Source organism: Leuresthes tenuis, unplaced genomic scaffold (genome assembly GCF_036924035.1).
Source record: "Leuresthes tenuis unplaced genomic scaffold, fLeuTen1.0.hap1 SCAF_22, whole genome shotgun sequence".
In the NCBI taxonomy this organism is placed as follows: Eukaryota; Metazoa; Chordata; class Actinopteri; order Atheriniformes; family Atherinopsidae; genus Leuresthes; species Leuresthes tenuis.
The window spans coordinates 1,319,425-1,335,402 of NW_027325376.1; the positions used below are offsets into that span (position 1 = coordinate 1,319,425).

Sequence of the window (15,978 nt, forward strand, 5' to 3'; positions counted from 1 at the left end):
CCACAGCTTTGTGTCTGCCGCTGCCACAGCTTTACAGAGGCAGCTGCCACAGCTTTGTGTCTGCCGCTGCCACAGCTTTGTGTCTGCCGCTGCCACAGCTTTACAGAGGCAGCTGCCACAGCTTTGTGTCTGCCGCTGCCACAGCTTTGTGTCTGCCGCTGCCACAGCTTTACAGAGGCAGCTGCCACAGCTTTGTGTCTGCCGCTGCCACAGCTTTACAGAGGCAGCTGCCACAGCTTTGTGTCTGCCGCTGCCACAGCTTTGTGTCTGCCGCTGCCACAGCTTTGTGTCTGCCGCTGCCACAGCTTTGTGTCTGCCGCTGCCACAGCTTTGTGTCTGCCGCTGCCACAGCTTTGTGTCTGCCGCTGCCACAGCTGTGCAGGGGCAGAGATGCTGCCACTGTTTGTGGAGCCAATCCTACAGTTGTACAGTTATTAGCCCGTTACTCAGTAATTACTTTAAAAGGATGATGCAGTTATTGGCTCTTCCTTAATAAACCGTGTTAGACCAACACTTTTTCTTTTTTTTATCTCTTGCTGCTGTAACGTGAAACTTCCTCCGCTGTGGGACAAATAAAGGAATTCTTGTTCTTATAATTCAAAGAACTTTTACTTGAGATGGAAACTACTTCTTGCATCGCGCTGATGTTACGGGTCCCGAACCTGGAACCTCGTCATGAAAGAACAAGGAAGACACGGAGTGATGCCTCCAAGCTGCGTCTCTTTAATTCTCACTCATGCAAAATATAGTATTAACTCTCCAAATGTAATATTCTCATCCGTTTCAGGTAGATAAAACATGGTTTTATGGTTTATGGTACACTGTAACCTGACTGTACCAAAGGCTCAATATACACTATATGACTATAGCAGAAATCATTTTACTGTGGCTATCATGCAGCCTACGCCTGCTCTGTTAATGGATGCGAAACACACTTACTCCACAAAGCAGCTCACGGAGGAATATGAACATTTTCATCTTATCTTTCATAAAGATCTTTAAACTCATATTATTCAATTAACATCTATTAAATAAAACCATGCAAAGTACCCGCTGTGTGTGTTTCTAATATAATGAGTACGAGCATAAAGATACTTGACTGCCTGCAAGAGAAAGGCCGGGGCAGAGAACCCCCACTGTTGGAGTGGTGTTTGACCAAAACATCAATGAATATATATATATATTCATTCATATTCATTCATATATATGGGTGATTCTCACGAAACTGTCCTAACCTTTGCAAAAACAAATTTAGGTCAATTTTGCTATTTTTTTCTCTTATTAGTATTAAGCAGGGGTTAGGGTTAGGGTTTATTTATATATATATATATATATATGGAAATGAGCCTTCACCTCACTCTTAGCACATGTACACACAAATAAAAGCCTAAACGACTTGAAACCATCAACGTTTGTCGAGTACTGACCTGTGAAAACAGACCGAGCGAAGATGCCCGTCCAAGCTGTCTGGAGAGTGGGTGGAAGTCCCGAGACCCCCCCCCGATGGCAACAGTTCCGGTCTCAGAGGTCCCGACTTTCCTCTTAATACCACAATATATATGAAAAGTAAAATGTGCATTTCACAGATTTTAACCGGTGAAAATGAACAGAAAGATTAATTTCCTTTTCCAGTGAAATCAAATGAATGGCTTCACTACATTATGTGTTGCAGCCATCTGTGAGCTGCAGCTCCTCCACAGACAGGACCAGGTGCATTATGGGGTGTTTATTACAGCACACAGCAGGCAGTGGTGTGGAAGGTTAGCCTCAGGACAACCTGAACAGTGAGGCCCTCCTTTCTCTGTGCGTTTGATAGTTAAATAGTTTAATAGTTAACAGATAAAACACAGTACCCTGTTCATAAAACATAAAAACGCATCCCAGTGTGATGTAGAATGAATGGACAATCCCTCATAATCTTTATTTAACATGAAATATCCTTTAAGAACACATCCAACATCTACCACGAGGTAAGCAAATAGCTTACAGGTGGCTCTTTAACATGAAAGTCAGAATCAGATGAAGAAATGTGAGTTATTTATCTGGACAAACAAACAGATATACAAAAAAGGCCTTAAAAAGTTATAGAAACATTACCTGCAACACAGCTGAGACTAAAAATAAAATGATGAATTATCCCGTACGTCTTACCACCGTGAACTCCTTTTCTCCGTGCAGTACCCAAACCAACCACTGCGCCAGGAGCTGGCGCTGTTGCACCGCCACAGGCACAGATCTACTGTAACTGTTTGGTAGCCCTGAGCCGCAGCACGTGCTGAAAGGATGACGAAGAGCTATTCCACAAACAGTCGGTTTATTATCGAGCAGGAACGGTCACTGTTGGCCGTAACCACGCCAAAAACAACGAGCCTCTGCTCTCTCACAGCTTCCCATCCGATCCCAGAGCAGTCATCACCCAGCGCGCATGCGCACAAAGCATCACAGACGGCCAAAACTCAAAGAAAACAGAAATAAATCTATTCATAAATCAAGTAGTTACTTTAGTAATTCCCTTTGGGCCAATAGTTTGCACTAAAAAGCCAAGAATGATCTGAATTCATGGATAAACAACAATGAACACTGTTGAACTGCCTGATGAACAGCAGCCATTATGAAGCTGTCTGGAACACCAGTCACCCACCCAAAGCTCGTGCTTTCAGTCCCTTCATTTATAATGAAAGCTGGAGCTATCAGCTGCAGTCGGACAGATGTTCTGTCCTTCCCCAGGAGAACTGCGTCATTCACACGTGAGTCAGGTAAGATAAGGACCGATAGCATCCTGTCTGACATCATGCAGCTGCTCGGTGCTTTATGCGGTGGTTTAAATACAGAAGAGGCTTCCACAACAATATGTTCATGTTGCCAGAGTCTTCACTCTCTGGCTGATCATCAACTTTCACAGAGAGACAAACTGCAGAGTGTTGAACTGTTTCTATTTCCAGGAAATCCGGTGGGGGGAGGAGCTCCGGTGGGGGGAGGAGCTCCGGTGGGGGGAGGAGCTCCAGTGGGGAGGAGCTCCGGTGGGGGGGGTTCCTGTTGAATGGAGGAACAGGAAGGTGCTTGTCGGTCACTGGAGGTTTATCTCAGTCACGCTGCGCTCTTCTTCGCTGACGGATGCAGGATCAGGGTTCAACTCAAACAGGTTTTGACTGAAGTTCAGCATGAAGCGAATCAGCTGCTTCTTCCTTCCCACTTTCTGTGCGACTCAGCAGCTTCTCTGAAAAGCTGAAAAGCTGCTGAAATGGCCTCATCTGAGATGACTCTATGAAGGATGAACATGCAGGAACACGGCTCCCGTTAAAGTCCTAACCCAAAGTGACGTCACACACAGAACTCCAGCAAAAGCTTTATTTAAAGAGGAAACATTCACAGCAAAGTCTGAATGTTGGTTAAAGTCACACAGAGATACAGATTAATCATTCATTAATGAGCATAAAGGACCTGCTGAGCTTAATTTGAGATGAATGGAACAAAGCTTCATTCCACTGTTTTATCTGAGCAAAAAACCTGATGAGCAGCACTGACATAATGCAGGTTTTCTGCCACCAAACCCAGAGGATCCTCCATCAGCTCCACCTGAGCTCCACCCCTGAGCTCCACCTGAGCTCCACCCCAGCTCCACCTGAGCTCCACCTGAGCTCCACCCCAGCTCCACCTGAGCTCCACCTGAGCTCCACCTGAGCTCCACCTCAGCTCCACCTCAGCTCCACCCCAGCTCCACCCCAGCTCCACCTGAGCTCCACCTGAGCTCCACCCCAGCTCCACCTGAGCTCCACCTGAGCTCCACCTGAGCTCCACCTCAGCTCCACCTCAGCTCCACCCCAGCTCCACCTGAGCTCCACCTCAGCTCCACCTGAGCTCCACCCCAGCTCCACCTGAGCTCCACCTCAGCTCCACCCCAGCTCCACCCCTGAGCTCCACCTGAGCTCCACCTGAGCTCCACCTGAGCTCCACCTCAGCTCCACCTGAGCTCCACCTCAGCTCCACCCCAGCTCCACCTCAGCTCCACCTGAGCTCCACCTGAGCTCCACCCCAGCTCCACCTGAGCTCCACCCCAGCTCCACCTGAGCTCCACCTGAGCTCCACCTCAGCTCCACCCCAGCTCCACCTGAGCTCCACCCCAGCTCCACCTCAGCTCCACCTGACCTACACCTCAGCTCCACCCCAGCTCTACCTGAGCTCCACCCCAGCTCCACCTGAGCTCCACCTGATTTATAATGTCGCTGTAACATGGCGAGAAGCTGCATGAGAAAGTGTTCATGCATAAAAAAGAGTGAGTAAAGTGCACAAAAATATAATAAAGTATATGAATATATAAATAAAGTGCGAGGACATCTCTAAGTACTGAAATAGTTCTCCTGCTGCAGATCCAGTTTAAGCAAATAAAGCCAATAAAACCTTTAGTTTTTGTTATTTCCATTAAGATGAACGGCTGCATGAATCTAAACTCCTTCACACAGAAGTGATTAAAGCTTTCAGGAAGCTGGTCTGATGGAGCCAGAAAGAGATCAGTGCCCCTCCATCAGCTGTCCGCCAGCCTCCTGTTCACTGCCAGCCTTTCCTGACCTGTGCTTTGGGACAGCTTTAAGCCGACGATGCACCACAGTAACACCAAGAAATACACCAAGAGACACAACAAGAGACACAACAAGAGACAGTATAAGAGCGATACAAACGGACACAATAATTACAGGCGGAGCAGATCCATCCTCTCCACCTCCGGTTTCCCCAGCTCCTTCATCTCTGGTGCCTCCTTCTGTGGGATCTGTAAATAAAGCACTCCATCAGGCCTCCTCAGAGAGCTTCTTTCACTCCCAGCTGCAGCCCCGCTGCCGTCTGCACTCACCGGAGACCGTGAGGTTGATGGCGTGCACGGACTCGGTGTGCTCGCCGCTCTCGGCCTTTCCCGCGGTAATTCTGCACGTGTACGTCCCCGAGTCATCGATGCTGGCGTTCTGCAGCACCACAGAGGCGTCTCCGGCCTTCACGGGGGAGGAGCCTCTCAGCCTCACTCGCCCTCTGAAAGACGGATGCTGGTAGGTCTCGTACAAGCGGTCTTCTCTGTAGAAGAAGACATAATCCTCCGAGCTGAGATCAGCTCTGTTCCACTCCAACAGTAAGACGACTGCGTCTGTGGCAGCCTGACAGGGAAGAGTGGCCTCCTGTCCAGGCTCCACTTTCACCTCCTGCTGATCTGAAACACAAACAGAAAAATGTCAACAGTGATCTGTGCAGCCTCAGCACTGACTGAGAGTCACTGAGTCTGCAGATTCCCTGAGTCAGCAGATTCCCTGAGTCAGCAGATTCACTGACTGCAGATTCCCTGAGTCAGCAGATTCCCTGAGTCAGCAGATTCACTGAGTCAGCAGATTCACTGACTGCAGATTCCCTGAGTCAGCAGATTCACTGAGTCAGCAGATTTAAAGGCTGATCAACAACCAACAGCTGATCATCCATCAGCTGATCAACAACAATTAACAGCTGATCAACAACCATTAACAGCTGATCAACAACAATAAACAGCTGATCAACAACAATTAACAGCTGATCAACAACAATAAACAGCTGATTAACCATCAGCTGATCAACATGAAACCGTCTCTGACTCTTCTCTGATGTGCAAAGATTGAAATGATCACTCCCAGAGTTTTGTTCTTTGCTTAAAATCTTTAAAATCTTCTTGTCTGGTTCGGGTAGGAGTTATCGGGTTATCTGGGCTGGTTCGGGTAGGAGTTATCGGGTTATCTGGGCTGGTTCGGGTAGGAGTTATCGGGTTATCTGGGCTGGTTCGGGTAGGAGTTATCGGGTTATCTGGGCTGGTTCGGGTAGGAGTTATCGGGTTATCTGGGTTGGTTCGGGTAGGAGTTATCGGGTTATCTGGGTTGGTTCGGGTAGGAGTTATCGGGTTATCTGGGCTGGTTCGGGTAGGAGTTATCGGGTTATCTGGGTTGGTTCGGGTAGGAGTTATCTGGTTATCTGGGTTGGTTCGGGTAGGAGTTATCGGGTTATCTGGGTTGGTTCGGGTAGGAGTTATCGGGTTATCTGGGTTGGTTCGGGTAGGAGTTATCGGGTTATCTGGGCTGGTTCGGGTAGGAGTTATCGGGTTATCTGGGTTGGTTCGGGTAGGAGTTATCTGGTTATCTGGGTTGGTTCGGGTAGGAGTTATCGGGTTATCTGGGTTGGTTCGGGTAGGAGTTATCTGGGTTATCTGGGCTGGTTCGGGTAGGAGTTATCTGGTTATCTGGGCTGGTTCGGGTAGGAGTTATCTGGTTATCTGGGCTGGTTCGGGTAGGAGTTATCGGGTTATCTGGGTTGGTTCGGGTAGGAGTTATCGGGTTATCTGGGTTGGTTCGGGTAGGAGTTATCGGGTTATCTGGGTTGGTTCGGGTAGGAGTTATCTGGTTATCTGGGCTGGTTCGGGTAGGAGTTATCGGGTTATCTGGGCTGGTTCGGGTAGGAGTTATCTGGTTATCTGGGCTGGTTCGGGTAGGAGTTATCGGGTTATCTGGGTTGGTTCGGGTAGGAGTTATCGGGTTATCTGGGTTGGTTCGGGTAGGAGTTATCTGGTTATCTGGGCTGGTTCGGGTAGGAGTTATCTGGTTATCTGGGTTGTCTGGGTTGGTTCGGGTAGGAGTTATCGGGTTATCTGGGTTGGTTCGGGTAGGAGTTATCTGGTTATCTGGGCTGGTTCGGGTAGGAGTTATCGGGTTATCTGGGCTGGTTCGGGTAGGAGTTATCGGGTTATCTGGGCTGGTTCGGGTAGGAGTTATCTGGTTATCTGGGTTGGTTCGGGTAGGAGTTATCGGGTTATCTGGGCTGGTTCGGGTAGGAGTTATCGGGTTATCTGGGTTGGTTCGGGTAGGAGTTATCGGGTTATCTGGGTTGGTTCGGGTAGGAGTTATCGGGTTATCTGGGTTGGTTCGGGTAGGAGTTATCGGGTTATCTGGGCTGGTTCGGGTAGGAGTTATCGGGTTATCTGGGTTGGTTCGGGTAGGAGTTATCGGGTTATCTGGGTTGGTTCGGGTAGGAGTTATCTGGTTATCTGGGTTGGTTCGGGTAGGAGTTATCGGGTTATCTGGGTTGGTTCGGGTAGGAGTTATCGGGTTATCTGGGCTGGTTCGGGTAGGAGTTATCGGGTTATCTGGGTTGGTTCGGGTAGGAGTTATCGGGTTATCTGGGTTGGTTCGGGTAGGAGTTATCTGGGTTATCTGGGCTGGTTCGGGTAGGAGTTATCTGGTTATCTGGGCTGGTTCGGGTAGGAGTTATCGGGTTATCTGGGTTGGTTCGGGTAGGAGTTATCGGGTTATCTGGGTTGGTTCGGGTAGGAGTTATCGGGTTATCTGGGTTGGTTCGGGTAGGAGTTATCTGGTTATCTGGGCTGGTTCGGGTAGGAGTTATCGGGTTATCTGGGCTGGTTCGGGTAGGAGTTATCTGGTTATCTGGGCTGGTTCAGGTAGGAGTTATCGGGTTATCTGGGTTGGTTCGGGTAGGAGTTATCGGGTTATCTGGGTTGGTTCGGGTAGGAGTTATCTGGTTATCTGGGCTGGTTCGGGTAGGAGTTATCTGGTTATCTGGGTTGTCTGGGTTGGTTCGGGTAGGAGTTATCGGGTTATCTGGGTTGGTTCGGGTAGGAGTTATCTGGTTATCTGGGCTGGTTCGGGTAGGAGTTATCTGGTTATCTGGGTTGTCTGGGTTGGTTCGGGTAGGAGTTATCTGGTCATCTGGGTTGGTTCGGGTAGGAGTTATCTGGTTATCTGGGCTGGTTCGGGTAGGAGTTATCGGGTTATCTGGGCTGGTTCGGGTAGGAGTTATCGGGTTATCTGGGCTGGTTCGGGTAGGAGTTATCTGGTTATCTGGGTTGGTTCGGGTAGGAGTTATCGGGTTATCTGGGCTGGTTCGGGTAGGAGTTATCGGGTTATCTGGGCTGGTTCGGGTAGGAGTTATCTGGTTATCTGGGCTGGTTCGGGTAGGAGTTATCGGGTTATCTGGGTTGTCTGCGCAGTTTAAGGTTTCTGTTTTGATTCTGCAACACTGCAAAACAAATATGGCGAACTTTGTTATGAGATTAGAACAAAAACCAGATGCATTAAAAGCAGAATCATACGCGCAGTCTCATTTTAAAGGTAAAATAGATCTTATTTTTCTAAAGTTTTCAAATACCCGGAAACTGGCCTGATGCCAGATCCGTTTTTCTTCCACACACGCACACGCACGCACGCACGCACATACATACATACAGCTCACCTTGAAATGCTGCAAACAATCCAGAGATGAAGAAGGCAGAAAAGACCAAAACAAGAGGCATGTCTCCGTCAGTCCAACAGCTGTTGCGCGTTTGTTGTTGTTTTAGAGGAAATGGAGAAAGGGGCGGAGCCTCCAAGCTTCAGCTGATAGAAGCGCATGAGCCACATGCACGGATAACCTCGGTCCGGTTCAATGACAGAAACACGGACACGCTGTAATAAATGATCCTAACAGTCCAGCAGCTGACCGCCCCCCCCCCCCCCTCCCTGTGGTCATGATGCGGCGCTGCGCTCAGGGGAAAAGGAGCTTCATCAATCACGTGCATCTTTGTGTTTTTACTGACTGACAGGCGCCGGGTTCAGGAGTCACAGTCAGCTGTGTGCGCGCACCCTCACTGCGTTTAAAACCCAGCCGAGTAACGCGCAGGTATCCGGTAATAATCCCGCTCTGCCACCTTCTCCGTATTCCTGCGGCTCCTCATGGAGGTCTGCGGGCCTCTCCGGTGATCCAGCCCGACGAGCCGCTGCCTTCTTCGGCTTTGTCCCCCTTCAGCCCCGAGGAAGCCCCACAGAAAACCCAAACCGTGCGTAAAACACGCATAATTACTCCGCCCTCAGCGCAAAAGCAGGAGCCCAAAATCTAAAATAATCCGCCGACCGAATGACACGCGCGTCGGGACCGGAGCTCACGAGGTTGATGACGTCCGACCCCCCCTCCCTCTTCTGTGAGACAGTTCAGATGCAGCTGCGTCATTACCGCCCTCCACAGGCGTCCTCCAGAAATGATTTGATCATTTTGCTGAGATTTAGGAGAAAAACAGAAAGTTCCTTCACTTTCACAGCTGCGCTGCTGTAAAATGCTGCAGAAATAGCAACAATCAGTAAAAATAAAGCACCGGACCCACACCGGCACCATTTATCAGTGAGATGTTGCTTAAAACGAGTCATGGATGGAAGACAGAGGAGAATATCCCTCCTTTGATGAGCTCTGAGCTGCTTTATGTCAGCGCTTTGGGCTCAGCTTGTGTTTTCTTCCCTCTCAGTCTGAGTGTTTCTCTGAAAAACCTCCGCCTTCACATGTGGGCCGAGGACAGAGCGGTTGTTTTCCGTTAAGTGAAGAAAAACCCCAGCAGCTGAACCTGCCGCCTTTCAGCAGGGAAGAAGGAGGTGTCTGACAGAAGCAGAAGGTCCTAACCTCACACCGGGCTGCGGCAGCATGAGGCAAACATCTGTCCTGCAGCTGCTCTGTGAGTAACTTTGCATTTCAGCGCTTTTATCTGCGGCAGGCCGCTGGTGTTCGGCTTTTAGAAAAACTTTATTGAACGATGAGAGAGGATTCCAGGCACCAGAATGGAAAGTGCGGGGCTAAAGGTAAGGAGCCCCCGTACAGCGGCTCAGCGGCGGCCGCGCACGGCTCAGCGGCGGTATGACTCACCTGAGTAATCCGGCGGGTGTCTGGATGAGAAACGCGTTGTTCTATAAAAGAAAGAAGTGAAATGTGTTGTAGCAGAAGAACATTTCCCATGGCTGTTCCTGTCAGATGGCAGGATGCCGCACGCTGAAAGAGGAGTGGAGGGGCTGCTTCTGGTCTTTAACAGGAAGTTTCAGCGTGTTCAAAATGAAATCTATTTTCCTATATAGCAAACCTTTGTTTAACCTTCTCAAGCCTTGGGTTTAAACTGAGCCCCGTGTCTTTCAGCTCTGACCTCGCTGCTCAGCTGCACCACAGACCAAGGTTAGTAATCTGTTACCTTTTTGTTCTGCTGTTGCATGTTTTAGAAGGTTTTAGAATCCTTTTGGATCAAAACTTGAGACATTTATGACTTACAAGAGCATCTGACCCCTCCCAGCTGGTCTGACTGTGAGTCCCAGCAGCTCTCAGCTGTTTAAAGGAGACTCTGTGACTCTGAGCTGTGAGGAGGACGACAGGAGCTCTGCTGGATGGACTCTGAGGAGGAACACAAGCAGAGGAACCAGGACTCAGTGTGGATCAGGATGGGGGAAACCAGCTGGTTCCTCCTGCAGCATCAGGCTGATCCAGACTCTGGACAGTGGAGTTTACTGGTGTGAGTCCAGAGAGGGAGCAGCCAGTAACAGCATCAGCCTCACTGTCACTGGTAAGATCAGACTGTGGAGTTAGTGCTGATGAAGCTGTGTGGAAATGGATGAAATGCTGTAGTTTGTCTCTGTGTTGAGGTGGATCAGTGATCCTGCAGAGTCCTGTCCTCCCTGTGATGGAGGGAGATGACGTCACTCTGAGCTGTCGAACAAAGACCCCTCCCCCCAACCTCCCAGCTGCTTTCTATAAAGATGGCTCCTTCATCAGGGCTGAGCCTACAGGTCACATGACCCTCCACCCTGTTACCAGGTCTGATGAAGGTTTCTACAGCTGTAACATCAGCAGTCATGGAGAGTCTCCACCCAGCTGGCTCTCTGTCACAGGTGAGGGTTACTCAGGTGGGTCAAAGATCAATGAAAGAAGCATAAACTGCCCCCAAAGAGACCCTGAGAACGACTCACTGAGCTCAAAGTTGTGAAGAAAGACCAAATGACCCCGAACAGAGGCTTGAATCTCCTGTTTCTGATTCGTTTCAGCGTCACCCAGCAGCCCCCCCTCCCCAGCCTCCTCTCACCTCTCCCTGTGGCTGTCGGTTCCCTCCATGTGTGGCGTGCTGCTGCTGGTCGGACTGCTTGTACTGGTGATCCGGTGCGTTTCCAGGACAGCTGAAGGTGAGAAGGTTTCTGTTCTCCAGTTTGTGGTAAACGTGTCTTTATGTGAGCATGAAACCGTCCGGTTTCCTGTTTCTCACGAAAAGACACTTTTTCTGGTTTCACGCCTCGCCACAGGCCTGCAAATTAAAGCAAAGATTTCAGGCTTTTCTCTGTATAACACCATGGAACGCTGCTTTTACCCAGTAAAACTCACCTCAGAGAGCAGCAGGAAGCAGAAGTTTAGTCAGTTCTGTTCTGAGGAGGAGATGAGAGGCTTTATCAGGCTTTTATAATAATAAGAGAGAACATCACAGCACAGAGTCGCTCTGCCCTCTCATCACATCATCTCTCTGTGGGTATAACTCATTGTTCTTCCTCCCCAACCATCAGTTGAGGTTAACCAGCCTCAGCCCTTAAAGTGCAGCTTTCTCATTAAAACAAGCCCACCCCTGTAAGGAGGAATTTAAGAAGAGCAGGGCAGGGTGGTACCTCGGTCATTTACACAGTAACACTCATATAAGAACTCATTTTCCATTACATCGCTCACAGGCTCTTCCTCTGGGGCGCAGGCAGGTTTCTCTGCTCTGGTGTGAGAACAGCTCTGCAGAAACATGACGGGGCTCCTCGATCCTGGTGTTTTTCTTTAGTTTTCTTCTTCTTATTTCCCGTGGGAAACAGCATCTTTACGGGTCACTTAGACACCTGCAGCTCCTCCAGAACTCAGCTGCTGGAGTCCTACTGAGACCAAAGAAGTGGAGCACATCAGTCCAGCTGTGAGGTCTTTCCACCGGCTGCCGGTCCATCAGAGGATAGACTTTAAAGTTCTGCTGCCGGTCCATCAGAGGATAGACTTTAAGGTTCTGATGCCGGTCCATCGGAGGATAGACTTTAAGGTTCTGATGCTGGTCCATCGGAGGATAGACCTTAAAGTTCTGATGCTGGTCCATCAGAGGATAGACTTTAAAGTTCTGATGCCGGTCCATCAGAGGATAGACTTTAAAGTTCTGATGCCGGTCCATCAGAGGATAGACTCTAAAGTTCTGCTGCCGGTCCATCAGAGGATAGACTTTAAAGTTCTGATGCCGGTCCATCAGAGGATAGACTTTAAAGTTCTGATGCCGGTCCATCAGAGGATAGACTTTAAGGTTCTGATGCCGGTCCATCAGAGGATAGACTTTAAAGTTCTGCTGCCGGTCCATCAGAGGATAGACTTTAAGGTTCTGATGCCGGTCCATCAGAGGATAGACTTTAAAGTTCTGATGCCGGTCCATCAGAGGATAGACTTTAAAGTTCTGATGCCGGTCCATCAGAGGATAGACTTTAAGGTTCTGATGCCGGTCCATCGGAGGATAGACCTTAAAGTTCTGATGCCGGTCCATCAGAGGATAGACTTTAAAGTTCTGATGCCGGTCCATCAGAGGATAGACTTTAAGGTTCTGATGCCGGTCCATCAGAGGATAGACTTTAAAGTTCTGATGCCGGTCCATCAGAGGATAGACTTTAAAGTTCTGATGCCGGTCCATCAGAGGATAGACTTTAAGGTTCTGATTCCGGTCCATCAGAGGATAGACTTTAAAGTTCTGATGCCGGTCCATCAGAGGATAAACTTTAAGGTTCTGATGCCGGTCCATCAGAGGATAGACTTTAAGGTTCTGATGCCGGTCCATCAGAGGATAGACTTTAAAGTTCTGATGCCGGTCCATCAGAGGATAGACTTTAAGGTTCTGATGCCGGTCCATCAGAGGATAGACTTTAAAGTTCTGATGCCGGTCCATCAGAGGATAGACTTTAAAGTTCTGCTGCCGGTCCATCAGAGGATAGACTTTAAAGTTCTGCTGCCGGTCCATCAGAGGATAGACTTTAAGGTTCTGATGCCGGTCCATCAGAGGATAGACTTTAAAGTTCTGATGCTGGTTCATCAGAGGATAGACTTTAAGGTTCTGATGCTGGTCCATCAGAGGATAGACTTTAAGGTTCTGATGCCGGTCCATCAGAGGATAGACTTTAAAGTTCTGATGCCGGTCCATCAGAGGATAGACTTTAAAGTTCTGCTGCCGGTCCATCAGAGGATAGACTTTAAAGTTCTGCTGCCGGTCCATCAGAGGATAGACTTTAAGGTTCTGATGCCGGTCCATCAGAGGATAGACTTTAAAGTTCTGATGCTGGTTCATCAGAGGATAGACTTTAAGGTTCTGATGCTGGTCCATCAGAGGATAGACTTTAAGGTTCTGATGCCGGTCCATCAGAGGATAGACTTTAAGGTTCTGATGCCGGTCCATCAGAGGATAGACTTTAAGGTTCTGATGCCGGTCCATCGGAGGATAGACCTTAAAGTTCTGATGCCGGTCCATCAGAGGATAGACTTTAAAGTTCTGATGCCGGTCCATCAGAGGATAGACTTTAAGGTTCTGATGCCGGTCCATCAGAGGATAGACTTTAAAGTTCTGATGCCGGTCCATCAGAGGATAGACTTTAAGGTTCTGATGCCGGTCCATCGGAGGATAGACTTTAAGGTTCTGATGCTGGTCCATCAGAGGATAGACTTTAAAGTTCTGATGCCGGTCCATCACAGGATAGACTTTAAAGTTCTGATGCCGGTCCATCAGAGGATAGACTTTAAGGTTCTGATGCTGCTCCATCAGAGGATAGACTTTAGAGTTCTGATGCCGGTCCATCGGAGGATAGACTTTAAAGTTCTGATGCCGGTCCATCGGAGGATAGACTTTAAGGTTCTGATGCCGGTCCATCGGAGGATAGATTTTAGAGTTCTGATGCCGGTCCATCGGAGGATAGACTTTAAGGTTCTGATGCTGGTCCATCAGAGGATAGACTTTAAGGTTCTGATGCCGGTCCATCAGAGGATAGACTTTAAAGTTCTGCTGCCGGTCCATCAGAGGATAGACTTTAAAGTTCTGCTGCCGGTCCATCGGAGGATAGATTTTAGAGTTCTGATGCCGGTCCATCGGAGGATAGACTTTAAAGTTCTGATGCCGGTCCATCGGAGGATAGACTTTAAGGTTCTGATGCCGGTCCATCGGAGGATAGACTTTAAGGTTCTGATGCCGGTCCATCGGAGGATAGATTTTAGAGTTCTGATGCCGGTCCATCGGAGGATAGACTTTAAGGTTCTGATGCCGGTCCATCAGAGGATAGACTTTAAAGTTCTGCTGCCGGTCCATCAGAGGATAGACTTTAAAGTTCTGATGCCGGTCCATCGGAGGATAGACTTTAAAGTTCTGATGCTGCTCCATCAGAGGATAGACTTTAAAGTTCTGATGCCGGTCCATCGGAGGATAGACTTTAAGGTTCTGATACCGGTCCATCAGAGGATAGACTTTAAAGTTCTGATGCTGCTCCATCAGAGGATAGACTTTAAAGTTCTGATGCCGGTCCATCGGAGGATAGACTTTAAGGTTCTGATGCCGGTCCATCAGAGGATAGACTTTAAGGTTCTGATGCCGGTCCATCAGAGGATAGACTTTAAGGTTCTGATGCTGGTCTATAAAGCTCTGAATGGTCCAAACTACATCAGTGACCTCCTGACCCACTATGAACCTCCCAGACCCCTCAGGTCATCTGGATCCGGTTCTTTATCAGTTCCCAGAGTCAGAACCAGACCTGGAGAAGCTGCATTCAGCTTCTATGCTCCACATGTCTGGAACAAACTCCCAGAAAGCCTCAGATCAGCTGAAACACTCAGTATTTAAGTCCAGGCTGAAGAAACATCTGTTTTCAGCTGCATTTGAATAAGCTTGAGTTTAAAAACAGAATCAGACTTTAACTATTGATTTTATCTATTGTTCTTCTTTCTTTCTTCTGTTTAAATTTTAAATCCTGCTTTTTATTTCTTCTGTTTTAATGTCTCTGTAAAGCACTTTGAATCACCTTGTTGTACAAATAAACTTGCCTTTATTCTGCAGAGAGGGATCCAGCTGCAGGGAGGGATCCAGCTGCAGGGAGGGATCCAGCTGCAGGGAGGGATCCAGCTGCAGGGAGGGATCCAGCTGCAGGGAGGGATCCAGCTGCAGGGAGGGATCCAGCTGCAGGGAGGGATCCAGCTGCAGGGAGGGATCCAGCTGCAGGGAGGGATCCAGCTGCAGGGAGGGATCCAGCTGCAGGGGGGGATCCAGCTGCAGGGAGGGATCCAGCTGCAGGGAGGGATCCAGCTGCAGGGAGGGATCCAGCTGCAGGGAGGGATCCAGCTGCAGGGAGGGATCCAGCTGCAGGGAGGGATCCAGCTGCAGGGAGGGATCCAGCTGCAGGGAGGGATGCAGCTGCAGGGAGGGATCCAGCTGCAGGGAGGGATCCAGCTGCAGGGAGGGATCCAGCTGCAGGAGCAGCAGATGTTAACGGGGAACCGAACAGGATGAGAGGTACCGCTGCTGCTCTGAGTGTGTGAGGAGCTAAACCAGACCTTAAACTGGCGATGAACTGGAGGCTTCATAGGGAGAAAATGAGTCTGATCCGATGGTCTGTTCTGCTCAGAAAGCTTTTCAGAAGGAAGGAGCAGAGGAAACATCCTGTATGAGAGACAGATGATGATCCCACAGTTCAACGCAGCTGCAGTCGAACTGACTGGGATTCATAATGATGAGGATTCAAGTGTGAAAACACTGATCTTCTCCAACATCTGAGCTGACCCTCATGTAACCATGAGATTAGATTCCATCAGACAGAGTATCAGCCCTTTTCCTTCCACCTGTCCTTAACCCTGTAGTGGACCGAGCTGAAGGAGAAGGCGGCCGGCGGCTCTGGTGGCGTCTGATTTAAATGCTTGGGTCTGATTCATAAGAGACGCCTTGGCGTGTCTGAAGAAGTTTTGTTGGTGGGTCGATAACAGGAATGACTGCGGGAGGACAGGCTCGTGCACAGAGAAATGAAGGCATTTCTCCTGCTGGCTGAAGCTTTAACGCTGCTCCATGTAGCAACAGCAAAAGATTTTGATTTATTAGATTGAATTCAGTCGGATTCTGGTTTGAATTTTCTAACAATAAATCGATTTATACCCCCTAAAGCATCCTTC

The 15,978-nt window shown here is 49.0% G+C and overlaps 1 protein-coding gene across 2 annotated transcripts; it reads right to left on the reverse strand.

Annotated features, from left to right (window-relative positions):
* Window positions 1-2,989: 2,989 nt before the first annotated feature.
* Window positions 2,990-8,930, reverse strand: LOC140281956 (uncharacterized). 2 transcript variants are annotated; one of them, XR_011909805.1, is made up of 4 exons: window positions 8,245-8,930; window positions 4,847-5,194; window positions 4,197-4,765; window positions 2,991-3,921 (listed from the first exon to the last, which is right to left on the reverse strand). XR_011909805.1 is itself a non-coding variant. In XM_072376477.1 (3 exons), exons 1-3 carry the CDS (start codon window positions 8,303-8,305, stop codon window positions 4,509-4,511), a joined length of 666 nt encoding a protein of 221 aa, XP_072232578.1. In that variant the 5' UTR covers window positions 8,306-8,930; the 3' UTR covers window positions 2,990-4,508. The 2 variants fall into 2 exon arrangements, 1 of the variants encoding a protein (XP_072232578.1); XM_072376477.1 differs by having other exon boundaries at window positions 2,990-4,765.
* Between the last annotated feature and the right edge of the window lie 7,048 nt (window positions 8,931-15,978).